This window comes from Melanostigma gelatinosum, assembly GCF_949748355.1.
Source record: "Melanostigma gelatinosum genome assembly, chromosome: 17".
NCBI lineage: Eukaryota > Metazoa > Chordata > Actinopteri > Perciformes > Zoarcidae > Melanostigma > Melanostigma gelatinosum.
This window is the reverse complement of record NC_136650.1, coordinates 15,457,284-15,477,142: the sequence shown is the minus strand read 5'-3', so window position 1 is coordinate 15,477,142 and position 19,859 is coordinate 15,457,284. Positions and strand designations below refer to the sequence as shown.

Genomic DNA, 19,859 nt, shown 5'->3' with positions numbered 1-19,859 from the left:
ATGAACCGCATCAATGCACACTGGAAATTGAGTTATAAATTACGGAGATGATATAGACATGTTCCTTGAATACTCAATGTCCAAATGCTAGACGTTCTCCGCTACACAAAGGCAGATGCATGAGTGTACACACGCACACAAAACAAAAAACAAAAAAAACACAAGCTGCCGCCACTTGAGATTTCATTGCCTTTTGACAGAAAATTGACTGGCTGCGGACCAAACAGTTAATGTGTGTTTATGTGCGTGCGTCGCGCTGTATGGCTGTCATGGGGCACGTTGATAAGGTCAAACCTTAACTGAGATTGAGAGTTCCAACCACAAACCAGTGGGACTCTGAAGAGAAAGTGTTCATTCATCCACAGCTTTCCCACCAGTGTATACAGAATATGTTTGTGTGCATTTGTGCTCACAGCTGTCAGTGTGTGTGTGTGTATCTACGTCGGTGCTCGGCAGATGAATACAGCTCAGCGGCTGGTGTGTGAAGTCACTGACAGCTTCATTAAGGCCTGTGCGCACAGGGAGACAGTACCATCCAGGGGAAGGAGAGCAGAGGACAGCGACTGGGACAGGCCGGGTTTACCGTTGGGTCGGTCCATGTCAGTCCAGCACTTGGGTGGAGGGAGGGGTGTGTAAGGACAGCTGCTGTCTTTTTTTTAATGAGCCTTCGCTTCTTTCATCAGCTTTCAATTTACAGGGCTGTCCTGCACTGCCTCCTTCCCTGACACACACGCCGTTTGAAGCGGTCTAGTTTCTTGCGGGTGATTCCCAAGAGTCGGTAAAAGTTAAATTAATTTGCTGTCCTTTAATTAGACCATCTCACCTGGGACTAAAGTGACACAAGGATGAAATGTGACCAGCAATGGGCCTCTTTCTAGTCAAAATCTCAACATAGAAGACGGTTACAATCTAACACCTCTGCACACACACTTCATAGAAAGCATTTGACACCTACAATAGCAAGATTCCAGCTTGTCGAGAGCAGCAAAGGGCACTACAACTGGAAGAATTTGTTACATACAGTTTGTTGGATACACCAATCTTAAAACAACCCTGCAGTAAATCCTGCCTTCGTCCAAGGTTGTAATGTTCGCTTGTGTTGAAAGTGTAGGCATTTTAAAGATAACCTTAAAATTACACCAATGATCAGCACACAACTACAGTGTAAAGCAAGCATTAGACTTACATCCCCGTACCGTATTTACACAGTAGTTTGAGGTCCTGTGATGTCTACACTCCCTCTACTGGGCTTTTACAAAAAAGCAGGACAGTTTCATTGAAGTCAGTTCCATTTCCAAGAAAAGTAAGTGCTGACCAAATTCAAAAGTATATACGAAAAACATTGATAATATTTCAAAAATGACAATTTATTCATCCTTTTACAAATCATAAAAGCATTGAAATGTTTTTCTAAAAATCCAGTCTACAATTTAAAGTTCATCCCTTGCTAACATCAGTACAGTTTCAGGGAAGATAAAAATATATACATCGTAAATATTTAAGAAATCCCCATTTTTAAATGTTTACTCTACATTTTCTTAAAACATTTTTTTCAAGCAAACTAATTTAAATTACCATGATAATCCTTCAAGAGAAAACTAAAGCTAATTATAAAAAAAAAATAAGGGGAATAATAAAGTTAACAAAAACATAAAATAACATTTTTCAATCTTTGGAAGTTAACTAGGGAAAGCAATAGCGTCATGTAGTATCACAAACCGGTTGATTAAGCACAACTGCTGTGTGTCGGGGCGCAATGAGTGTGCTAAGGAGTTCTGAAGACAGCTGAACAGCTCTGGGTCTCCGTCAGAACTCTAGGAAGGAGACGGGGCTTCCTCGCACTTCAGTGTCCACGCTTAGTCCCAAGCCTGACGAAGAAGTGCTGCTGTGGGTGGAAAGGTCAATTCAGCATCAGAGATTGAAAACCATTTTGTTTTTTTAAACATGCAACTATTTTGTCAAAGCTCGTATACCTTTCACAGTCAGAGTCACAGGTGGCCTGGTCCATCAACCTGCTGATGCAGCCGCTGCTGGATCGCTGAATGGCTTCAGCCACTGTGTACCTGGTCTTACCAAGAGCACACCTTGCCATCTTTGTGATGCTGAGGTCTGACTGGAGGAACAGATGGAGTCGACTGTCCGATAACAAAAAAGGCGCGTGAAGGACACTGGAGAAGGAAGGATTTTAAAACGGCACAATTTCAAAGAGTGAACGTAGACATTTGAAAATAGTTGAAATAGTGCAGATCAAGGTCACCCCTCAGGGTCTAATAGGGCTCTTGCTTTTAGCAGATTAATGGTTAACAGCCTTGTGAAGAGACTGGGGTGTGAATGGGTACCACTAGCTGCAACTCACCTTTCTAAAAACTCCTGGAAGCCCTTCATCCTCTGTGTGACCTGCTCCGTGTTCTTCAGGCTGAAGAACGGATTCCAGGGTGGCAACTTGGGCAACTCCCTGGACAGAGCAAAGAAAAAGCACTTAGGGAAAACTTACTGCATGCTTATTTAAGTCAGATACAATGAACAGCCAACATGCAAATAAATTATATGAATCTGAGGTACAAACTTGTGAACATACATGATTAGAGCATTCTGTTCCAGACAATGACGCAGCCAAACAAACTCACTGTAACACCGTCTAACATAGGAAGTCTTCTTTCGAAAGCACATACTGTTGGTCTGCAAGGAGAGACAGCAATTCAATAGACTTAGTACAAAGTCAAAATTTGCCTCCCCCCCCACCCCAAAAAAACCCCAATTCTCACTTGTATACAGATCTCGTAGTCGACGTGCGTTTGCCAGAGTTCATCTTTAAGAAGCCTCGGCTCCCGAACACAAACACTGATAAACTCCTGCAAATTTCCAGGATCACATTAAATTACAAGGAGTTGCAAAGATTCACAAGTATTAAAATTAAAAACACAAGATGCGTTTCAGCGACACCATTTTCCACCAGTCCTTAATTTTGGCACATGATCAAAATGTCAAATCAGTTGCGAAGGAAGTGAGGCACATGCTTGACCACTTACTTTTTGACAGACGGACAGATTGTGCAGCATACCGTCCATTGTTAGCACAAAGACCTGCCAGAGATAGAGGGGAAAAAAATAGTGTCGTATTGAAAGAGATCTGTTCACACTCATGTTAGCACAAAAGTAGCTTACAATTGCCTGTCATGACCCATGTGAAAACAGGAAATAAAAAAGTTGATTTCTGTTAAATGTTCATGAAAACAGCACAAACAATGGAGAACAGTAAAACATTGAAGCAGTAATTAATGTCAATAGTCTATTGTCTAATGTCAAATGCTAGATCCGTTTTGGCTGGTGATTAATACTTTAAGGACTCAAATTGCAAACATTTGAAACGGATAGGTTGAAGGGGAACAAAGGGCAAAGAGGATTTAGCTTAAGGGGAAATCTTGACGCAAAACACACCAAAAGATTTTGAAACAAAAGAAATCCTGTTCTGTGCCACAACAGGATGAAATACAGGCAATCCCAGCTATTTGCCCAGTCGCCAATTAACTACAGCTATTCTGATTAAAGTGTAAAAAAAGAAAGTTGCTAAATCGTCACACAAAGCAAATTTGCTGAAACACCATTTTCTTGTTAGATAAGTGACTGCATGGATGTTCAAACGAGGCATGCAGCTTTTCTGTAAGATACTACAACAGGCTCACGTGACAGGACACCTCAATGAGACATTCACAAGTACCAAGTCCAAGCAGAGCAAATCAATAAGTAGCCTACAAACAAAGTCCCGAGGTGACCTCAGAGTGACTTTGATCCATACTGACATCCTGAAAGAAACATTCTGATTCCAGCCTACCTTTCCCGTGTTCACTGTCCGTGAAGTAATCCGGTGTTTCAGGGCAAACGGGAGCAGCTGAGTGGGATGGCTTGAGGCTCAGCACTGCCTGAACTGAACTGAACTACTGCTGCTGCTGCTGCTGCTGCTGCTGCTAACACAAAACACTCAGTGCGACCTCTGACTCGGTGCTTGGTCACGTGTTTTCAGTCCTTTACACGTCCATATCGTTATAAAACAGACACAAAATAAAATGTGAAAAAAATAACTCTGCCACGCTGTGTCCTCAATGCGCACCTGTCCCTAATTATTTGGTGATCAGTCTTAAATGGTATCACCTGGTGGGAGGAGGTGATACCGTTGATGTGGTTGAGAGTAACAGGCTGGTGAACAACCGCTTAAAACCTCAGATAATATCAATAAAAAACTGGATTTGACCTAAGATAATAAATTCACCATCATATTGATAGACAATAAGTACTAAAGGCATTGAGGATTTAAAGCTTTCTTTTTCATTTTGCCAATCTAAACCGTAAACCAAAATTAAGCCTTGAACTCAAGCCTTAAGCCGACGGAACCAAATCTTTGTCTATCTCAGAACAAAAGAAAATGTCTCTCTGTTGTTCATTCAGTTTTTTTTCAATTAAAAAAAAATAATTGTAGACTTGTTTATGTCCTGTGTTTTTTTCTGTGAATTTGGGAGTTTTAGCAACTGGAATTGTTATCCAAATATACATTTACACATTATGATTCCAGTATTTGTTTTCAGACTGTTTTGGCTATTTGAAGACTGTTTGGTCAACCATACTTGTATTATGGGCCGTGTGGAGAAGTCTCTCAAAAAAAAAGAAGTTATTAACAGACTAAACATTTAACGGAATAAAAGAAAATATAAAAATTTCAAGGACCTACTTGCAGGCTTTATTTCTGGTTTCTAGGAGCCAGAATAATCCATCATTTTACATTATATTATTATGTGAGTTCATGTGGAATCCAAAAGGACATTTGTATTACTAAAACAATATCTGGTGACCTTTAACCTTGTCTTCTTCTAGTTCAATTCTCCACTGAGCGACACCCAACAATGATATTCACAACCGACCATAACAGAAGAGAAAGTTATGACAGTGACAAAAACTCTTCACTGCCCATGCCTGATTCGCCTATAAATAAATACATGTTAAAAGAGTGTAGCTCCGGTCATCCACAATACAAGAAAGAAATGTGACGACCCTGCACGAGATTTACAAATGCATGGGGATTTTTTGCAGATTGCCCTCTGTTGCTAGAGTAGTTTGCTGCATTTCCTGTTGCAAAAAGAGGTAACTGCAACACAGTATCGATTCAAAAGTTCCAAAGCTTATTCAGGGACATTCTATTGTTATTCAGGATTTTCTGTTTCACTCTCAATTCAGCATTCTCTCACATTGGTAAAGCATCAAATATTTCAAATATAAGAGTCACTTTTACTTTTACGATATCATCAAGACAACAGCATTGTTGCTCTCCTTACTAAAAACAATCCCAAATCAATGTAAATTCCAGGCCACACCCCAGATCACAATCACGATGGAAAGAATAATATCGTACTTTGTGCACATATTGCCTCAAATTACAGTTTAGATTTAAGAAAAGCATAACTGACCAAAGTCTTTGGAGTCCTATTCCAACATCCTATCCAGCCCAGGAGTGGAACATCATTTGTGAGATGTGGCCTAAACTTCTTCTGCCTCTGGTAATAGTTTTTTTTAAAAAGGAGGGGGCTATCTTCTGCTCATTTGCATATAAAGGGTTCTTTAATTCAATTCAATTCAATTCAATTTATTTTTGTACAGCCCAAAATCACAAATCACAAATTTGCCTCAGAGGGCTTTACAATATGTACACATTTGACATCCTGTTGTCCCGGGACCTCACATCAGAACAGGAAAAACTCCCCAAAAACCCTTTAACAGGGAGGAAAGAGGAAGAAACCTGTGGGAGAGCAATAGAGGAGGGATCCCTCTTCCAGGATGGACAGAAGTGCAATGATGTCATGTGTAGAACAGGATAGTGAATTACAACACATTCAATGTAATTACAGCACATTCAATGTATGACACAACCACGACAGGAGGCAAGACCTGGTCCAGGTAAACCCGGATACACAGGAACCTGTGAGGCGAGAAAGCACAGAGACTCTGGTGAAGAAGCAGGTCAATAATGTGCATTAATGGTATTGGTAGTATGAAATAGTAATGTGAGTAATAATAAAAGTGATATTAGCAGATGGAGTCAGCAGGGCCATGGTAGGAGGAAGGACCAGGGTCCAGATGAAACCATGCTCCATGGAAACCTGTGAGGAGAGGAAGCACAAGGACTCCGGCGAAGAGACAAAATCAGTACTGTGCATTAATGGTATCGGTAATCGGATTAATAATCAGTACTGTGCATTAATGGTATCTGTAATCGGATTAATAATGTTAATCATGAAGATCGTAGTAGGTGTCAGCAGGGCCATGGCTGGTTGAAGAACCAGTGTCCAGATAAAACTGCGGTCATCCTGTGAGGCGAGAAAGCACAAATACTCCGGGGAAGAAGTAAAGTTAGTAATGAGCATTAATGGGACATCAATGCATACAGACGGAGGTGAAGAAGAGGAGGAGAGAGGTGCTCAGTGTAGGAAGTCCCCCTGTAGTTTTTGCTTCTACCAGTTTGTCCATGGGCCGGTCCAAGGCAAGCCAGAGCCAGCCCTAACTATAAGCACGATCAAAGAGGAAAGTCTTAAGCCTACTCTTAAATGTGGTGAGTGTGTCTGCCCCCCGGACTGTTTGCTTGGAATGTTTGCTTTAATTTGCGGGTTTCAGGGTTATACCATGGAGCGAACCTCCTTTGTTTTACCAACTTCTTTTTTAAAGGAGCAATAGAGTCTAGTGTCCTTCTAAGTGACCTTGTAGCACTGTCGACAAGATGATCAATCTGGGTCGGACTAAAGTTAGCACAGGAGTCTTCTGTTATGTTGAAGCATGGTATCGAGTTAAATACAGACGGAATCGCTTCTTTAAATTGAGCTACGGCACCATCAGATAGACATCTAGTGTAGTAACTCTTGCTTAACGGTGTACACTCCGAATTCAAAGGTTATTAGATAATGGTCCGATAGAAGAGGGTTCTGTGGATAGACTATTAAATCTTCCATGTTAATGCCATAAGTCAGAACCAGGTCGAGAGTGTGGTTAAAACAGTGAGTGGGTTTCTGTACATTCTGACAGAAACCAATCGAATCTAATAATGAGATAAATGCAGTACTGAGGCTATTGTTCTCGACATCCACATGAATATTAAAGTCACCTACAATAATTACTTTATCTGTTTTAAGGACGAGACTTGATAAAAACTGAAAAAATTCAGATAAAAACTCAGAATACGGACCTGGGGCCCGGTACACTGTAACAAATATAACTGGCTGTATTGTTTTCCAGGTTGGGTGTGTAAGACTAAGAACCAAGCTTTCAAATGAGTTATAGTCGAGTTTAGGTTTAGGGTTTAATAGGCTAGAGTCAAAGATGGCTGCTACTCCACCTCCTCGGCCGGCGCCTCGAGGAATGTGAGTATTGATATGACTTGGAGGAGTTGATTCATTTAGGCTGACATATTCATCATTACTCAGCCAGGTTTCAGTAAGACAAAATAAATCAATATGATTATCTGATATTAGCTCATTTACTAGTAGAGTTTACCTTTGGACAAGTCAGCAGATAAAGTATTTCAGTCTCTCTAGATAATCCAGTTGTCTGGTTATAGCTAATAAATGCAATTCCTAAAATTCTGAAGACACAAATGCGGACTCGGGGAACTGCTCTGTGATCTGGACGATAGACAACCATCATGTGCTGTAGAGATGTCATGTGTAGTTGTAAACTGTTATGTGATCATCTGTGATGAGCACCTAAGTGATGACTGTGCTGAACTGATAAGAGGTTAGACTTAATCAAGGTATTACAAATTTAAGATGTCCCATTTTAAAGACTTCATTTGCTAAATATTGTATAAAACTGTCTGTTTGCCACTGTAAGTCCACTTTGATGTGGGAATTAATACATTTTTCCTGAAAGGATTCATTTCTAGTCGGGTCGTTGTATCAGGAAGAAAGCAAACGCAAATTCCTAATCAGCATTTTTTGATGAAGTCTAATTTACTTTGTCTGTTTAGAGAAGTGTCATGAGGGATTTTTCTACACAAACCAAAAACTTATTTCCACAGAAACTTAATCTACACTAAAGCACAAAAGGCCCAAAGTCCATGTCCCGTACCCTAATGCCAGTCATGAGACTGTTCTCCACGCTGCTGCAGAGGTAGTCCTGCCATCTGGCGACACGGCCCGAGAGAGACCCATCACTGCTGACCTCAGCTGTTTCATAAAGGTAGAGCTGAGCTTTAATGATATTAAAGTGTCACCACCGATCGGCAGACGGTTGGAAATATTTACTCAGTTAAAAGTGGCAATGCGACAATGAAAAGATATTGTCACAAAATGAGAAAAGTCTTGCATTAAGAATCTTATAATTTTGAAGTAAGCGAAGAGGGACTGGCCTCGTGATTATTGAGCTTCTCATTTTCTTTGTGTACAAATTAACTGGTAAGGGCTGCATTTAGGAGAATAAAAGTGTCTCTAAAATCAAAATGCATAAGTGTTGTTGCTAAAAAATGTGCTGAGGGACTGTATACGAGTAAAAGTACTTAACCACACATGTAGATTGGCCTCAAAATGAGGTAGAGAAGTTAAGAGTACAGTACAGTATGCACTGTCCGTGTTAACAGGATATATTCTCATCTCTGTAGCTTTCATACAGTGCTGGGGTCACGGTGTTCCCCCCACAGAGATGAATATAAGACGAACAAAAAGTTGAACTAGAAAGCTTAACCAAATCATAAAACCAGTTCCATGTTTCAAACACTACTATCAGCACATAAGCTCGAATTAGTCAACATTTCTAGTTTTCAACCAATCATCTTGACTAAAAACAAATGAAGTTGTAAAAATTGAACTTTTATAGCTAAATCTACATATGTATTTTAGACATTTCATTGCCACCATAACAAATAAGCAGAAGAATTTGGTCACATAAAACCTTTATTAGAACTTGAAATAATGTATACAAAATGCACTTTTAGAACAAAACAATAGCACTAGTGTAGAAAACAAAAAGAACAGGAGATTGATAAAGAAGATGTGGCTGACACCTTCACAGAACAAAGTACCATTTAGAATATACACAATTTGACCAGGTTTGAATACGAGCGGTGCTGGGTTCGATCAAAGAATATATTTTCTAAACTGCCATCACATCAATCATTGTATGATACCGGAAGACATCTTTCATTACACCACCACCTGCTGCTGCTGCTGCTGCTCCCTTACAATCAGTTCAGCTAATATGTACAACAACTTAGCTCTCCTTGACAGCCATACAACGCGAGGGATGAAACATCTTCAAAAATAACTAAGACGGCTAAAACTAAAAGGCAAGCCAGGGACGAAAACTCAGTCCTGAGGAAACGGGTGTGAAGGGACTGCAGGGGGACCATAGGACGTATTACTGAGCCTCATCCTCTGGACAGGAATGCCATGTCAATCTCTCCTCATAGAAGGAAATGACCACCTGAGGGCAGCGAGTATTGGCCTCACGAGCTGGGACCAAATCAGCTTCATCTGAGTCTTTCCTAAAGGAGGACAAAGGCGGAGACAAACATTATGGCAACTGTGGACCCTTGTTTACTTAACTCATCTCTTAGGGACATAACAAAGCCATAGTATATCACTCGTAATAAAGGGATTTACAGAAGGGACCATTTAATGTTTCAATTGAAAAAGTAATTACAGTGCACATAAAGAGGGCTAATTTCTTCTCTACTCACCATTTCATCAAGAACATCAACTCCCCGCTGCTGTCTGTTGCGCCAATGATCCGTTCTGGGTCGAGATTCCTAGCGAAGCCTCGTGGTTTCTCAGCCTAAGTGGACGACAACAAGCATGAGAATTTTCTGTTGCGTCTCAGGTAAAATGTGAGTTAGACTGGCATGGTACAATGTTAAGTTAACTCACCACATCTTTCTTCTTGGCTTCCGTCTCCAGCTCATCTGTTGATGCCTTCCGCTTCACAGGCGCAGGCTTCTCCTTCACGTTCTTCTGTGCTTCTAAAAATGCTGAGATCAGCTCTGGACAATCCAGGTTATCCTCTGGCTCCCAGGTATTGTCGGCCCTAAATAAGCAGGGGTGGAGGGGGTTACCATATGCACACCTTCACTTTGAATCCATTCAGATGCAGACAATGAATTTAATAAGCTTCAATGCAGAACAGCAGCTTATTCGTGCAACTAAAAATGTAACTGTGGACAAAAGCATAGCACAACCCCATACCAGGGAGGCAGGTGTCCCAGGCAACTTACTCTGTAAATCCTTTCCACTTCAGGAAGAATTCAACTTTTCCATTGGCAATACGTTGGTCAAGTACTTTTTCCACCACAAACTCCTCAGGCTCCTCCTGTGTGTCCATTGCATCTTTCTTGCCCTTGGTATTCTGCTTCTTGCCCATGTTGTGCACTAAAAACAAAGAGTGTGAGAACTTCAATTGTTTAAAATTATCTTGCAACGCCATCCCAATAATTCACATGGCACATGCATAGAGCTACTGCTCTTAACCACCAAGTTGAAAGGAAGAATGGCGAGACGAACAAGCTCCAACTCATCCATAGATCAAGGGGCCGTAAATCATATTGTCGTAAAAACTTTTGTGATTATAACTGATAAGTATCAAGTAGCTTATATGAAAAGAAATACGTACACATAAATACTATTAGTAATGCTAAGTTACCAGCCAAGTCATCTACGCGTTGTGCAAAAGAATATGCGAAGCTAGCCACATCACAACATAACGGTATGTAGGTTAGCCTACGAGCTAACTAACTCTAGCTTGGTTAGACTATTTTAGGCCCGGGTGGTAGAGAACATTTAGCTATTTGACTTTACTTTGTCTTGAGCAAAGCAACCATCGATTACGAAAAGTGGTGTCAAGAAACAACATAAGTTAACATATTCAATAAGTAAATTACGATTAATGCCAAACTCGCCAGGGTAAAAATGCTAAAAGGCCCAAGGAGGCAACAAAAGCCTGAAATACAAACGTCTACTTTTCGCTAGCTTAGCTGTTAGCTAATATTCTTATAACTTAGCCATAGCATTGCAGTGCGCTTAGCATACACTAACAGTGTATTCATGTGGCCAGGCTTAAATAGTATAGTTGTTGAGGTAACGTAACGTTATGGCTTACTTTCTGCGTAAACTGCGTTTCCTGCCACAAGGTCCAAGTTGCAAAAGAAAGCTATCGTTTGCTTGCCTAGATCAAATGATTAAAAATTACGACAGATGTTTGCATTAACATTGTATGAAATTAATTATTGTTTGCATACGCACCTTTAAAACAAAGAGGAGCTGCTTCAGTAATGTCTTCTAACCACGCGGTCAGCTTTCCTTTATCTCGTATGCAGCAGTGCAGCAGGCGGCAAAAGCTAACGCAGTCGCGGGTCTTCTACGGGAGCCTAGAAGGGAACCGCGCTTTGTTTTTTTGCGTTTGCGCCTGGTCGCTGGTTATTCTGTATTTTAGCCCTCCGCCCTTCAACGGTTGTGGTTTTATAAGACTATTAGTGTTCGGTCTACATGCTTCTACATACACTCGTGTGTCCCTGTGAGTGTTTTATAAATTAGATTGTGGATATTCTGCCATCAATGCTTGTTATTCAAAGAGGGGGGAAACTATGCTCTTAAAAAAAGTGACAAAAGAAAGAGACAGGCTGTTTAATCTTTTTCGTTTTTAAATCAGAAAGAACAATGTCTGCAGGAGCATTTCAAATTCCCTAAGCAAAATCATACTATCAACAGTCAACAATCACCATGCAATCAAAAACATTTGCCCTCAAAACATATTGAAATTTCAACGAACAGAAAAGTAAACAACTCTTGGTCAAACCAGAAAATTAAATACAAGTTTGTGAGGGACAAGAAAAGAAATTCATGAGTTACACCATTACTTTATGCTCCTTTTTCCATTCAACGCACTCATCTGACTGTATAAAGACATATGCCGATGAATAAGATGGCAACTTTTACTAAATACTGATTTCAACTCTGATAATCGCAAGTATATAAAAAGCAACAGCCAAATGACGATCTTAGTAAATAAAGTTGGCAGTTGTATTTTTTACTTCTTTTTTTTCCATAAATGGGATTGTTTCAGTCCATTTAAGGCCATTTTCATAATGGTAATTTGTAGTCAATGAGTGCATTTAAGTTTATATGTTTTTTTTTTTTATTTGCCAAAATCTATAACCAAGGTGTGAGGTAGAATATAATCTTGCCAAAATCTTAAGTAATTAAAATCAAAGGGTTAAGAAAAATTGTGCTTTAAACAAATTACTTATTAATGTAAAACATTACACGGTAGCCTCTTACAAACACTCTTGTTATGATAATGTACACTCACAATAACCAAAACATTTATCCAATGCAAATTAAGGCCGTGTCAATTTAATCATTGGTATGTTGTATGTCATAAAGACATAAGGAAAACAACATTTCAGTACAAATTTCTACTGAACAGTACATGCCTTCAAATATGTGAAACAAAGCTGTAAACTTTAGATAGGCAATGTCCCCTTTCTCACCACTTTGAGATAAACTTACCATTATGAAAAAAAAGAGACTGCAGTTTGACAGTGTCTCACGATGCATATAAGCATTTCAGTATCCTCAGAAACTTTAATAAATACAATCTTCAACCTCCTTATACTGAATAGGTATACATTGAGAGGCACGATTACATGGAGACAAACAAACAAACAAACAAAAAGCATCCTCCTCTGAGATCCCTATCCAGTAAGTGTCTCACTGCTGGCCATGTTGACTTTAGGCATGTCTGGTTGTCACAAGCCTCAATGACTTGAACGTTAACAGGCACTGGTAGCATTGTCTGCAGCTTAGCTGATCCCTTAAACTGCCCAGGGTGAATTGTCCATCTTCAATAAGCATCAAATGTCCAGTGTGTAAGCTACGTTTTCCCCCATGAGAACATTTATTTACAGAGATTTTTGTATTATTTATGTTCCGAGTGTCTTTGCTTTTCTGCAGCTTTTTGCAGATTTGGGCTCCTAACCGCGGTGAATCCACACACACACACACACACACACACACACACAGGCAAAAGAGGAGATCCCAAAACCAGAGTCAGGCAAGTTAGTCCAAAAATATCCCAAAATCTAAAAGCTCAAGTCTCAGCTGGCAATACTGCATCATTGCTTTTTGTCCTTCTTCCTCTTGTCTGTTTTGGTACCCGTTGATGTGGAGACAGCAGGCCGTCTGACAGGCTGCACTACAACCCTCCCGTTAGCCCCGCACTGCAGGGTGAATCTTTCCGGGTTCAGGGGCCGTCCTGAACTATCTCTCAGCCGGGCCAGGACGTCTCTGGTCAGCTGCTTTATCTGCTGGCCCACAGCACCCATTGTCTTGGCTGTAAGCTGCTTCTCCTTCAGCAGCCTGCCTCTCTGAAACTGCAACCTTTCCACCTCCTCTTGCAGCCCTGTGATGGCATCTAGTTTGCGCTTTCGGCAGTTTTGCGCCGCCAGTTTGTTCTTTCCCCGTCTGCGGATATCCCTCAGGAGGGTCACCTGGTCAGCGGAGAAGCCATGACCGTCAAGGACCTCTAGGAACTCCTCCACAGGCATGTTGACAATCTGCAGGACAGAGAAGGGGATGCACATGGCACGGGCGCGCAGCTCATCACGACTCAGATCCCTGTCGTCAAACCTTGACCCATCGTCATCGCTGAGAGGCTCCTCTTTGATACCTTTGTGAGGAAGTGTTACTGATGGCTGGTTGACGAAAGCAGGAGATGAGTAGCTGTGGTCATGCCACACACTCTCACTCAGATCAATGGGGGACCACGTTGTGTTGTAGTCCATGATGCCCTTTGAGGGGACTGAATCCACCTCACTGCTGTAGCCTGTAGCTCCACACTCGTCCTCGCAGTATGAACTGGATGACGAGGACATCTCGGATGAGCCTGGGCGGTTGAGGAGTTAATTACGCATTAGTATGTAAGACAAACAATGTCTTAACCTAACAAGCCGTGGCAATAAAGAAATGTAATGTTTGAACCAACCTGGGGAGACTGGACCTCCAGAGCTGCTCTCCAAGGAGAGACCCGAGTCAGAGTCCAGGTCCTCGAGGACCTGCGGGTTTATGCTCTCCAGAGAGCCCATCAGCTGAGTGTCCAGGCCTTCCAAACCTAGCTGATTGATCTGGTCAAACACTGCCTCATCCAGACAGCCACCCAGTGCACTATGCGATGACACATTTCCAGTTAAATTACATACTGACGCAAACGGGAGCGCAGCCAGGCCCACTGCCATCCCTGGTGACGGGTCCGAGTGCAAGGAGCCTGTGGATTCCAGTCGAAAGAGGTTTCTTTGCTGTTGGGCGACCGGCCTGGAATCGACTCTTTCAGACACCACACCAAACGCTCGGGTTACCATAGCATCATGCAAACTGACATCCTGGCTGATGGCGCTGGGGATGTCCGTGCCGAGGTCTGACAGACGCTCCGTAACAAGGGAGTCCAAGTCCTACACATGACACACGCTTGTTAGCTGATTTTCTTTGCAATTTAGAAGAAACAAATCATTACAAGACATACATACTGATATTTATTTCCTTATGCATCTGAATGACTGTTTAAATCAATATTAGGCTTCAAGTAAAATACATTCCAGCGGCCAAAACTTACGTCGAGGTCAGTGACGGACAGAGAGAGTAAATTGCTCCAATGCTGGTCAATATCAATGGTGGGAGGCTGGTGGCGGGCTGGATCAGACAGCGCAGTGATGCCTTCAAGAAGACTCTGAAATAGGGAAGAAGTAAATGCATAGAATAAAGCACAGACAGTATGTGGTGTGGTGATGTTATGTCTCCAATGTGAATAAAAGTATTTGTGCCAGAGTTCAAAATCATACCACAGTATATGCTAATAAAACTGTTGAAAATGCCATTTTATACTCTTAAAACATCTTGAAAAAGCCAGCTGTATAGATTATTAGGATTGTGAACTCTCTCTGTAAGACATTCAATAATTATTGTGCTTCAACATCCCCTAATCTTACAGTGTAACCACAACATCACCATCATCAGAATGGTGTAGTTTGAGTCACGTGAGAACATGAATTTAAGGTTAAAAATAGGTACACGGTCATTTTCAACAGTCACGTGACAGTAAGCCTTATTCAAGTGTGACTCGCTTATTGTCACAGACTGAATCATTGTAGTGAGCACTACAATAAAGCCAAAAATGCTATGTTTCAGTGAACCATAAACTTTTAAAAGCAAATGATGCAATGTGCCAAATCTTTAACAGTACACAGCGATAAATGAACACTATGACAAACAGGATCATACCTCTTGCTCCAGTGTGGAACTGTGAGCCAGCTGAGTGAGTGGGGCAGGTTTTTCCTCCTCTTTAACTTTAACCTCCTCCTGGTAAGGCAAAGAAAGGCAGATAGAGAAAAAGGGAAGACATAATTGGGGATCAGGAGAGTCAAAGATGAAAGCGAAAGAGTTGATTTGTGAGTTGACATCAAAAGACAATTACATTTCTGGTTTGGTAACCCCTACCTGGCTATCGTAGATAATTGGATATCTTAGAAATATATTAAAAAGAACTGTTCTGACAGATACAATGCTTGTTTTAATTAGCGGTGGTCACAACACCAGAGGGAACATAGACCAACTGTACAGACTACATTTAAAACTCCTTTCATCGTCCTGTCACCTGTGGTCAGAGCCTTTAACAACACATTTACAGCTGTATTTGTGTACTGAAGTGGGGCTTAGGATTCATTTTAATATACTAACAGTTAAGCTAACTGCTCTCAGAGATGACCCAACCCTGTTAGATGTTGTAAGACATTGCTGATAAACAGAGTACAGCATTTAATGTGAGGCAGCAGCCGTCGGCCAGACACAATATGCTTGGTACATCCCAACAAAGACAAAAATCTATTTTCAGTGCACAAGTGATAACGGGGTAGATTCTCACCCATTCCAATAGGAGAAAAGACTGTTGGGTAAGTTTTTACTGAATGCTAGAGGCAAAAACATGACTACTGGAGTAGCTTGTCCTGCTCCAAATGGCCCACTGAATATAGATAGGTCTTGATATTTTCAAATATCACCGCTGTAGTCCTCTCCTTTGAAGCGTTAGATTTCCAAAAACTACTAAAACTTACCCTACGAGCAGTTAAGCTATTTAGAAAAGAGTGGGTAAGGAATAAAAGATGTGCCGACATCACATTATCCATGTGAAAAAGAACCCTGGGAGGGGGAAGTGTATAAGTATGGACCACCGCTTTTGTGTAAGCAAACAGGGTGTGGGTCTAAGCCTCACTTCTCCACCTCTCAAGGCCCACAGCTGGTAGTTGAGTCTGAATAAAGGGGATATAGTTACACAATTGGCGACATCAACTGCCCTCAGGACATAACATTCACCAAGCAGCTGTTTCTACCCTGAGCTTGAAAAACTGGACTACTGGGGAATAAATATATATAATGGAAGTCACAGATTACAATAGAAATTATGAAACAACACATGTAATTGGTTATTATTGGTAATTATGTTTCAATGTTTTTATTAACAATAATAACAAGTGAGTGAACCTATTGGCAAATAGTGTTACAGCTGTGTGGTCATCCGATACACTGGTCTTATCTGTGAAGTTAATTCTACTGTCCTGACTATTCAGACATGGCTTAATGTGACAAATTCCTTAAGAGTGCAGTGAACAGTTAGTCAAATACTTTACCACTGTAAGTTACTGGTTTAGCTAGACCGGTTAGGTATTCTTTGTACTGAGTAACTGAATTATCATGATGAAATCTAACTAGGAAATGACATTCACTGAATTACAACGTGTTACAGAACAGGAAGAGCCACACAAAGTGAAAGTGACTGAACATTTCAAGTTTTTGTCAACAGGTTATTACATTGTGTGTGTGTCTTGTTTGCCTGCCTGGTGCTCCAGAATAGGTCGCATAATAGTAAGTTACTGGTTGGATGTACACCCATCATTGTATAACATGGGTCAATGCTAATGGTTAGCATTAGCACTGATTAAGTTGTAACGCCAGTACACCACCTCTCTCTGTCAACGAGCTTTACTTTAGTCGGACAGCCAACCAGTCTTGGTCCTATAACGTTAGCTTACATAGCAGCAACGTCTGTTTAACTTTCTGTTACATTTCACACACACTTGCCTCTTTAAGAAACCCGCAAGCTCCGGTGCTACAAGGCCTTTGTCCAAGTTCAGTTGTTGTTTGGCACACCTCTTGGCCACTGTCGGGCAGGTGTTCACTGTCATCCCTGGCTTCGTCCCCGGGGCTTTCTAATAACCCTGAGTTGGTGTCAGTGTTGTTGCTGGTTGAAGGCCCACAGTCAGCCTTGTCAGTGGCAGACACTTGGTGCACCAGCCATGCGTTCAACTGTGTGGGGAAGCTCCGTGAGCCAAGGGTCCTCACCTCGTCGAGGAGCCGGCGACTTGCAAAGAAATAGTCCAACTCGGGACATTTTGGGTGCACACTATATCCGTCAAGATTGTCTCTCAAATTATGAAAGGGTGTCTGGGTGTAGGCTGAGCTCGAACCCAAGTTAATCTCTATCAGAGGCGTAAAATAGCCGCTTAAGTAGCTGTCGATATCCACGCGAACTCCAATCAAACTGAGTAAGATCGTTAACTGAATAAGGCCTTCTGACAAGTACTTTTTCGCGATTTGCATTTTCTAAATGCTTTAAGGGCTGCAGATAACTGTGAAATACTGACCCAACAGTTCCTCTTTCCCGAGTGGACAAAGGGAAAAGCCTAACAAAAGAGCACGCCTTCCCCTGTCAGACAAAGAGGTCCGCCTGTGCCGGTGAAATCGTTAGATAGTAGTGCTAGTTAGCTGTTAGCAGCTGGCTATCATCTTAAATCACCGGTTAATCGGAATCTGTTGGCGCAAACATAGCGAAGACGTTGCTCTTCAGTTATTCGTCGGCGACACTTCGCTATCAAATCTTTTCCGGCGTCGCTAATTAAATAGAAAATGAAACATCTGAGAAGCTAACCGTTGTCACTCCTGTGGCGTGCTGCTACTGGGGAAACTTCGTTTCAGGATTTGCATAGCTCAATACAGATTGGACCAAAGCTCTCGCCGTAAAAGATTGATTGGACAAAAACAATGTCAGTTGTAATTTTGACCAATGAGAGTAAGGGACAGTTGTTACCTCTCGCCAGCCCCCACCCCACTTATAAGGACACACATTTTCAGAGAAATAGTAGCAGAAACCTTGCTGATTTCGCTTCAGAAAAATATTTAATATTACCCTTCGTTGTATTCATTTCGTATTTCTAACAGTTCATTGATCCCAAAGGAGTTTCTCAGGAACATGGTCAGTAGGACGTTTTTGTTATATGTTTGGCCTACTGGTAATCGGCTGAATTACAATTTGAACTTGTTCAACTATGATGTCTTTAACTATCCTCCAAACAAAGTAGAAAGCCAATGGTGGAATTTTGACTTCTACAAAACAAATCAGTTCATACTCGGTGTGAAATATAAAGTCTAGATTGGGTAAACAGAAAATGTGATATTTCAGATTACATTTTCTTTAAAAACAAGTCAGTTTATGGAATACATTGTATGTGATGAATTAAACTACCAAACACTGTATAAAATAGTTAAAATAGCTCCACCTCTACCAATTTCAACATTAAAATGCTGCTTACGCTGCATCAGTAATAATAATCCAATTATATTTAATTTCAATCTAAGGGGGGTATTCTGCACAATGAGATTATTTTTCTGATATAGCGCCTCCACTTGTAAGATAAATATTGAATGAGGGATTTTATTTTATATTGTGGTGTTGCTACTTTTTCTTAGTAAAAGATAAAATACTTTAATAACTCCAGCACTATTATATTGGAATAAATTCTGATAGAGAGGAAACAGAGGGAATTTGAACCCTCAAAAATTCAATCTTGGGTTTAAATTGCTCAATGGCTCTAAAATACAACACACTATTAGATCGAGCACAAAAATACATGTTATCTAATTTGAACTGAAAAGTTGGTCACTCTCAGATCAAGATGTTGCCGTTCAGACTGATGATGTTGTTGATGTGCATTTTATCCTTGACCCTGAATTAATCCTTTGGATGTTTCAAGGTCTGTCTTGTCAGTGGTTTTAGGATGGTGTCAATTCAATCTGAATCATATTATATAATAAGACCTTTCATTTTGAATGCACCTATTGTTTATTTATATTAACTCCTCATTGTTCACATTACTCATACTGTCCATGCACATTTATCCTAATCCCAAAAATGTTGAAAAATTATGAAGTTGCCCCTTATACCTATTGAGTTTGTCCCCTCCAGCTTAGTACATTTGATAACCTACATGTAATTTATCTAGGCTCCTTGTTAACCTATTCTGAAACAGAGACACAAACTGATCCAACAAGGAATGGAAAGACCTGTATGTGTTTGTGCCATGTTTGTTTTTCTACTTTGCAATCATAAATCATACCACATACCCAAAACAAAGGATAAAAGTTCCCGAACAAACTTTTGTTGGAGGAGCTCAGTTTGTCCTCCAACATCTCAGGCATACACTCGTGGCCCTTTTCAAGGCAATATCAAAAGAGGTAATTTTATAATACTAATACCATGACACACTCAAACATCCTGAGTCTCACTTATTTACTGATAAATTATCTAAGACTATGCAAGCTTAAGTGGTGAGATTGAGGACAAACTTAAGCTAAATCAAAAGAACAAAACCAGGTATAGAATTAAAAACAGACACCGATTTCACCATCAGAAAACATTTATTGTGGAAGAAAATTGTAAAATACATACAGCATGTAGTGGTGTATATCCAGTGGTGGAGGAAGCATCCATATAAATAAAAGTCTTGCATTCAAAGTT

At 40.7% G+C, this 19,859-nt stretch overlaps 3 protein-coding genes across 4 annotated transcripts; all 3 read right to left on the bottom strand.

Moving 5' to 3' along the window:
• Positions 1-1,806: 1,806 nt before the first annotated feature.
• snx10a (sorting nexin 10a) lies at positions 1,807-3,143 on the bottom strand (the record flags this gene model as incomplete). Its single annotated transcript, XM_079287812.1, has 7 exons — positions 1,807-1,882; positions 1,974-2,168; positions 2,357-2,455; positions 2,579-2,679; positions 2,766-2,852; positions 3,030-3,083; positions 3,138-3,143. 7 exons carry the CDS (start codon positions 3,141-3,143, stop codon positions 1,807-1,809), a joined length of 618 nt encoding a protein of 205 aa, XP_079143938.1.
• Positions 3,144-8,905: 5,762 nt separating this feature from the next.
• cbx3a (chromobox homolog 3a (HP1 gamma homolog, Drosophila)) lies at positions 8,906-11,376 on the bottom strand. 2 transcript variants are annotated; one of them, XM_079287870.1, is made up of 6 exons: positions 11,264-11,366; positions 11,121-11,186; positions 10,240-10,393; positions 9,896-10,052; positions 9,709-9,803; positions 8,906-9,513 (listed from the first exon to the last, which is right to left on the bottom strand). In XM_079287870.1, coding segments are annotated over exons 2-6 (534 nt in total). In that variant the 5' UTR covers positions 11,122-11,186; positions 11,264-11,366; the 3' UTR covers positions 8,906-9,386. The 2 variants fall into 2 exon arrangements, with proteins under 2 accessions (XP_079143996.1, XP_079143997.1); XM_079287871.1 differs by lacking the exon at positions 11,121-11,186 and having other exon boundaries at positions 11,264-11,376.
• Positions 11,377-11,642: 266 nt separating this feature from the next.
• On the bottom strand, positions 11,643-17,970 carry nfe2l3 (nfe2 like bZIP transcription factor 3). Its single transcript, XM_079287869.1, has 5 exons — positions 17,147-17,970; positions 15,293-15,370; positions 14,628-14,741; positions 14,004-14,466; positions 11,643-13,904 (listed from the first exon to the last, which is right to left on the bottom strand). The coding sequence occupies exons 1-5, from the start codon at positions 17,663-17,665 to the stop codon at positions 13,135-13,137; spliced, it is 1,944 nt and encodes a 647-aa protein (XP_079143995.1). The 5' UTR covers positions 17,666-17,970; the 3' UTR covers positions 11,643-13,134.
• Positions 17,971-19,859: the final 1,889 nt, after the last annotated feature.

Bases quoted from the DNA above. Each gene is read 5' to 3' on its own strand.
- cbx3a (XM_079287870.1), bottom strand. The intron at 10,053-10,239 runs GTAAGTTGCCTG...CTGCTTATTTAG, and splicing joins AAGTGGAAAGGATTTACAGA to GGCCGACAATACCTGGGAGC. The intron at 9,514-9,708 runs GTGAGTAGAGAA...GTCCTCCTTTAG, and splicing joins TTGATGTTCTTGATGAAATG to GAAAGACTCAGATGAAGCTG.
- nfe2l3 (XM_079287869.1), bottom strand. From the start codon at position 17,665: ATGCAAATCGCGAAAAAGTACTTGTCAGAAGGCCTTATTCAGTTAACG. The intron at 14,467-14,627 runs GTAAGTTTTGGC...TGTCATGTGTAG, and splicing joins TGTCCGTCACTGACCTCGAC to GACTTGGACTCCCTTGTTAC. The intron at 13,905-14,003 runs GTTGGTTCAAAC...TCAACCGCCCAG, and splicing joins TGGAGGTCCAGTCTCCCCAG to GCTCATCCGAGATGTCCTCG.